Here is a 7,236-nt window from a genome sequence, read left to right as displayed (position 1 = left end):
GGAAAGAGGAGGGACATACCCTCTCCTCTCTGGAGGGATCTCAGAGAGCCTCACAGAAAACTGAGGAGGTTCTTAAAGATAGGCGGAGTCCCAACAGATTGAGAAGGGCATTCAAGGAAGCATAAACAAAATACATATAGGCCAAGTCAAGGAGCAGAGGAGAATGAGTCCTGACTTGGGGATTAGAAAATCTGCATTTCAGCTCTAGCTGTGTGACCTCAGAGAAGTTACTAAATACACCAAGCCTCACTGTTCTCAGATGTAAAATGAGGATGGTATAGTGTACATATGGTGTTTGTGTGACACTCATGTACGAATGCTTCGTAGCCTACAGTGAATAATGCAAATATAAGGAGGATTACTCTACGGTCAGCCTCACACTCATTAATCACAGTCTAGTATATCAACACTAGTTCCCAAAAGAACTGACTTTGAATCAAATTCTCTGAAAAGCCCCGACAGAGAAAGATGCTACAAGTCATATTCAAATAAACCACTAAGTCAAAAGTAAGATTTTGATATATCCTAAGTTGAGGAAGCATTTCCCAAAGGGGAGAGATGAGAGTAGATTCCTTCTAGATTTTTCCTGAGAAAAGGCAAAGGAAGATGGGCCCTTTCACTTAATGACAGAAATTCTAAAAAAAGGTTTGGATATATGCCAAATAAGGCTCTGAGAAGGATTACCTGTGTGGATCCTGATCTATTACGCAAGGACCTTTGCCCTAAAAAGTTATCACTATTGTGACCACAGTTACAACATGGCTCAAAGAACCAGTGGAACCAAAGGCTATATTATCAGCCAACTCTACAGGGAATTTGATATCTGTCAGAGTGACTCCTATAAGAATGTAAAACCCGTAAGAGGAAAAAAATGGCCTATGGTAAACTTGAAGGATCCAAATTTACCTGAAAGTGTAGTTCCCAGGGACGAGCTTACTTAGTTTTAATATGGCCGTATCTTCAGAAATCTTTTCTTCTCTCAGAGGTCCCTTAAGTTCTTCCCAATGGTACTGGACGATCTTATCATCATCCGTGCTTTCTTGACCATAAAGAAATATCAGTTACAGCATGAGAGTACTGGGTCTTAGTGCTTATCCAGTTTACACAAACCAGGGCAACTACCCAGAGATTTGAGGCTAGGAAAACTTCATGAAATTACAGACTATCTCTCCAGAGTGTTTCTTCCCTCGGATTACTGGGTCATTCTGCCTCTCTATGAATATTCCACTGTGTAGTTTTCCAAGGACTCCAACACAGGCAACCTCTGGTTAAAACGCTACTGTATTAAGTATATATATAAGAAAAGGAGAATCAAAAGGTCTTAAACACATGAAAAGATACTCAACCTCACTTAAAAAAGAAATGCAAATTTAAATTACACTTGAGATAGCATTTTTTAACCTCTCAAATTGGTAAACACCAAAGTTTCACAACACATTATGTGGGTAAGAAGGCCCCCTCATGAGTCATGGTGGAAGCATAAATTGATACAACCTCTATAAGGAGCAATTTGGGAAAATTCATCTTTGTCCCTGCAATTCCTCTTCTAAGAATTTAATCCTTCAGATCTACTTGCACTTGTGTTGTGTATCTGTAGGACATTTAATATTTGTGTTAAATGTCATGCTTACAAGATTATTCACGATAATGTTATTTGTAATAGCAAGTCAAAAATAATCTAAATGGTCATCAATAGAGATTGAAAACAAGTACATATTCATACAATGAAATCATATATTCATATCATGGAAGGTTATATAATCATTAAAGGAAAAAAAGAATGAAGAAGTATTGCATGTATTAATTCAGAAAAATTCTCCAACATATAGAAACAAGCACTGCACGTAACAGTGCACGTAATGTGTTGTCATAAGGACTGTATATGTATTTTCTTATATACGCATCAAATATCTCTGGAAAGGTACATAAGATAATACCACTGGTTGCCTGGAGGAAAACTGGATAGTTGGGAGACCGGGAGGGTAGTGATTCTTTTCACTGTGTACCTTTACATATTATTCAACTTTGATCTAATCAAAAATATAAAATAAAATGGTACTAAGTGAACTCTTTCTGCCACTCTCACAAGTGTTTCTTCCTATTCTGCCTCCTCCTCTTGGCCTGCTACTCTTCTGTCCTCCTCTTCTGGCCAGAATCACCTACAAGAAAGGTTTAACCCACTAGAGATCCCTCTGCTAAAGCAGCAGCTGCCTCTGCCACAAGCCCCTGTTGTGCCAAGACACTCAGGGGTGACAGGGCCTTAACGGGCCTCCAGAGAGACCAAGCCAATGCTGGAGGGCAACAGGCCCGAAACCTCTTGCACACACAGAGCCAAGGCCCAGAAATCGCCTCATGTCACCCATCAGGTGACACTACTCTGAAGGGTGACATGCTAACAATGGGCCCAGGCAGGGGTGTGTGCTCCATTCTGTGAGTCTCTCTAGGAGAAGGCTAACGAGAATCTTGCTAGGCAGTGATAGCTGAGTGAGAGTTCTTTGTCAAGACTCTCAGTTACTTATCTTGTCATGATAGGAAGGAGCTTTGTTTCCATAGCTAAGGATGGCAACTCCAGGCAAGTGAATTTGAAAACCAGCAAGTTTCAACTAAAATAATGCTAAATACATGAATAATCCTACTTTCTTACCATCTCAGAGCAGAACTATTACTGCAAACAGGCCACACGGGGATTTTTTTTTTTTTTTTTCGGTACGCGGGCCTCTCACTGCTGTGGCCTCTCCCGTTGCGGAGCTCAGGCTCTGGACGCGCAGGCTCTGCGGCCATGGCTCACGGGCCCAGCCGCTCCACGGCATGTGGGATCTTCCCGGACCGGGGCACGAACCCGTGTCCCCTGCATCGGCAGGCGGACTCTCAACCACTGCGCCACCAGGGAAGCCCCACATGGGGATTTTAAACAGGGCCTGTCTGGTTTTTACTTCCTAATCAATTGCTTCAGATGGTTGGTCTTCCCCTAACACGGCCAAGAGGACTGGCCTAAACAGTATGCAGACACAGTTGGCCCCAAACCTTCTACCAGTACACAGTGAAGGCTCTGCTGAAACATCACATGCCTAGACAAGTACTCACGGCTGCCATCAATGACTGTAGAAGTGGTTGGCAGAGAGATCTCCTGGAACTGTGGTGACACAATGGCAACAGGAGGCCGATTCTTACGGGGCTCTGCAAGAACATGACCCACAAGAAATTGGAAGAGGGTCTTTATAAATTACAGGAGAAGCAGGCCATATCTGGGTGGAGCATAAGTCATTTTCCATTACCTAAGTGAGAGCTGAGCATCACCAAATGGTAAAGTCACAAGATCAGGTTGCCATTCTAACCTAAGACACCTGGGAGTGTTAAAGCCTCTTCTAAACCTGACGACTGCTAAGGCCATGCCCTGCGCATTCTTTCAATGCTCATGTCCTATCTACTACATCACAAGTACTATAGCAGCAACTTCCTGCTTTCAAGCAAGCTGAGTAGAGGTGGACAACAAACAAGCTTTGTGAACTAGGAATTGCCCAATACATAAATATATTACAAAAAAAGAATGAGAATTTAAAACCCCTAAAATCAAATCTCCATCTCCTTGGGAATCCTGCAGAAGGAGCAGTGGAGACATGGCCAGGGCTGGGTAACATACCTGGTTTCACTGTCACATTCACATAGCCTTCCCCGTGGGCATTTTGACCATCTACAATCACTTTGAATTCATACAGGCCTGGAGTGAGCTGCAGAAGTGAGAGAAGATCTTTTAGACAACCACAAACAGCAGCATAATATTTAAAATAACACATATATCTGAATTTTCCAATGCTGTTTCTTGAATTCTCCTCTTCTTACACCATTTCCAAAATGGAGAAAGTAAACTAGCTGAAGATATGAAACAATGAATTATAAACTAAAAAACCATAGCTTTTCATGTGAATCTTATTACTAGCTGACTCGGAACAACAGAAGGGATTTCAACATCTCTGTACTCCCATTTTCTTTTCAGAAGAACATTAAGGGCCCAACCATCCTACTTCACAGTTATGAAATTAAAACAATCATCTCTGCAAAGAAAAACATTTTGTAAAAACACCAAACAGCTCTCAAATATCTGAATATTTCCCCCTCCTGATTTCCACTAACTGTATGAACATAAAAAATAACACCCACAATCCCATTGTCCTAACACCCCAATTAATCACATTTTTCTTATTTCCTTCTAATCTTTTACCACATCCAAAAAAAGAGCTATAAACAGTACATCTGTTCAACAAACATGTATTGAGAATCAATTATATGTGGTCATTGTCCTAGGCTTGGGGTTTGGAGAGGAATTAGATAAGGTCCCTACCTTTGAGGAGCTCATATTTCAGTGGTATTCAGGGCCTAGCTAAAATCACAATATATCAAACTTTCTATTACTCTTTCTTCCATTCATTTAGCATGAACACTTTCCCCATTAGAACAGTCTCTTAAATAGTCATTTTAATGGCTGCAGAATAGTACATGAATAAATGTGCCATAATTCACATAAACATTTCACACTGTTGGATATTTGGGATGTTTCCAAAATTTTACTATTATAACTAATGCTGTGGTGAACATCATTCAGGTAAAATGATTTTTTTCTTTCTTTTGAATTATCTCCTTTGGGTAAACGCTAATTGAATGCATGGAGCATTTCTGACCACTTCCTTCTTCTTGTAACGCTCTCCTTCCTTGGCTTTCACTTCTAGGCCTACTCCTCATTTTCTTCCATTTCCTCTTCCTTCCATACCTTTAATGACAGTGTTCCCCAGGATTCCAATTGCAATCCATTTATTACTTCACTCTACACCCTCTCTGGATGTTTTCATCTATTCATGGCTTCAGTTGTCAACTATCTGACGCTGGTGTACAAATTTACCTCTCGAGCCCAGACTTGCATCCTGATCTCTAGCCCCTTACCCCCAACTACTTATTGGCTCCTCCACTCAAATGTTTCACAGGTACCTCAAACTCACTCTGTCCCAACATGAATTAATCATCTGCCAACCTCTTCCAAACCTGCTCCTCTTTCTATGTTCCTCATTTCAGTGAATATAACCACAAATATACCAACATCCAATGAAGTGTCTAAACCAAAGGCTAAAATTATCCTGGACTTCTCTTCCTCAACACCTCCACCCAATTAATTGATCACCAAGTTGACCTCCATAATATTTCTCAAATCCACCCACTTCTCCCCATTCACACTGTCATCACCTTAGTTTTTAACCATTCATCATAGCACAGTTGTTAAGAGCATGGGCTTAGAGATGGAAAGTTCCAGTTCAAATCTACCATTTAATAGCTTTGTGAACTCTGGCCAAACCACTTTGTTTTTATAATTTTTATTTTCGTCATTTGTAAAACAAATACTAATATTTACATCTTGGGGTTGTTAGGAAGATTAAATGAAATAACTGCATAAAACAATTAGCACTGTTTCTGGCACATGGTAAGAGCTCAATAGGTGGTTTTTAAGTTTTATTTTATTTATTTAGTTTTTTTTCACTCAGACTATTATCATCTCACACCTACATTTTTCAATAGATTCCTCCCTGGTCTCCCTAGTTTGAGTCTTATCTCCTCCAACCTGCAGTCAGGGTGATCCTTCTAAACTGAAAATCTGAACGTCATTCTCCCGCTTAAAACCTTTCAAAGGTGCCATATTCCCTCTGGATAAGAGTCAAAGGCCTCACTCTGGCACACACAAGGCTCTGTGCAATCTGGCACCTGCATCTCTCCAACTTACTTGTGCCACTGTTCCTCTCATACCATGGGGTCCAGTCAGGATGAACCACGTAAAATTCCCCTTTTCCCACATTTCTCTCTATTATTTGGCCCAGTGGACATACTGCTTCCTCTGCTTGGGGTATTACCACTCCACCCTTTACCCAGTAAGCCAGTCACCTTTCATGACCCAGCTAAGCCAACTCTAAGAAATCTACTCTAACTCCCCAGGACTTCAATACCCCATGCACTGACCTAGTGTACTCCTGTTATAATTACCTGCTTCTGGTCAGTAGCACCTACTAGACTGTATTTTCCTTAAATGTTAATATTATGATTAATTCACTAGTAAATCCCCAATACCTGCCACATAACTAGTGTACAATGAACAGTTGTTGAAAGAAAGAGAGGAAAGAAAGGAAGGAAGGATGGACGGAAGGAAGGAAGGAAGGAAGGAAGGGAGGAAGGAAGAAAGAAAGAAAGAAGGAAGGAAGGAAAAAGCAATTGCTTGGCCAAAGAATATGAACATTTTTATGGCTCTTAATAACTACACTGAATCCCAAAAAAAGACTGAGCCAATTTACACAGTCAAGTGGCCACAAATAACCTAGCTTATCTCCCAAATTCTAAAATCCTTATGTTACCCTTAAAAGCTGTTTAGTGTGTATTTTCAGCTATCACCACTATGCTTATACAATATTCTCACCATAAATGAAAATTTGAGAATCATACACTAACAAATACTGGATGTCAGCCAGCCAGACTTTTGGAGGATTCGCTTCTGAAAGACTGTTCCTAAGTTAAGTGTGGACAGAAAATTCTATATTATACATGTTAGAAAATGGTCAACACGTCTACCCCACCCCTGCAAATGACAGGAGGCAAATTCACCTTGGATAGTTTGAGGATCTGGGACTGTTTCCCTTCCATTTCTCCACTGTAGTCTTTAGGATGAGTAATCAGCTGCCAGTCGTAGGTGTAGGTTTCTCCTATAGAAGGGCAGTTACAAAAATCATGAAAACACACACCTACACACAAAGAGGGCAACCACATAGCCTGTGAATAACAAAATTTTTCTAAATCTTGACAAGACCTTAGTTTTCAAGATTTTACCCCAAAGCCAAAGGGAAACCAAACATTCTGTTGAAATAAAAGGTGGATTCTGCTGACTCAACTACACTTAGGGCTTCTTCCACTCTCTCCCAGCAATGCTCATTCCTGCCCCATACCCACGCTGCTTTGGGCCAATCCTCCCCTAAAATACCAGGTTGCTCATGGTATGGCATCCCGGGGAAAATGCATGCCCTACAAACCACTATGGATGAACTCACTGGGAATAAAGGCCATTTTCTTGCAAAACTTCTTTTGCAACAAAGAACAGCAATGACTTCTAAATAACACGGTTCAAAAATACCTTTTTAAAGAGTGCTAACAATACTCGTCTCACTGAGGTCATCACACCCTGGTGAGTTAAAAGAGCTACCTCATTCCTGC

The 7,236-nt window shown here is 40.8% G+C and overlaps 1 protein-coding gene across 1 annotated transcript in view; it reads right to left on the bottom strand.

Moving 5' to 3' along the window:
• The window catches only part of KIAA0319L (KIAA0319 like), a 107,933-nt gene that overhangs the window by 28,728 nt on the left and 71,969 nt on the right, over window positions 1-7,236 (bottom strand). Inside the window, exons 5-8 of the mRNA XM_007453841.1 lie at window positions 6,634-6,731; window positions 3,641-3,728; window positions 3,085-3,177; window positions 907-1,039 (exon numbers count right to left, since the gene is read on the bottom strand). Coding sequence (XP_007453903.1) covers window positions 907-1,039; window positions 3,085-3,177; window positions 3,641-3,728; window positions 6,634-6,731 — 412 coding nt within the window. The remainder of the gene's footprint in view (window positions 1-906; window positions 1,040-3,084; window positions 3,178-3,640; window positions 3,729-6,633; window positions 6,732-7,236) is intronic.

The sequence above is a fragment of the Lipotes vexillifer genome, unplaced genomic scaffold (assembly GCF_000442215.2).
Source record: "Lipotes vexillifer unplaced genomic scaffold, Lipotes_vexillifer_v1.1 scaffold213, whole genome shotgun sequence".
NCBI lineage: Eukaryota > Metazoa > Chordata > Mammalia > Artiodactyla > Lipotidae > Lipotes > Lipotes vexillifer.
Note: the sequence above shows the minus strand (reverse complement) of the source record. Positions and strands in the feature narration are given on the sequence as shown.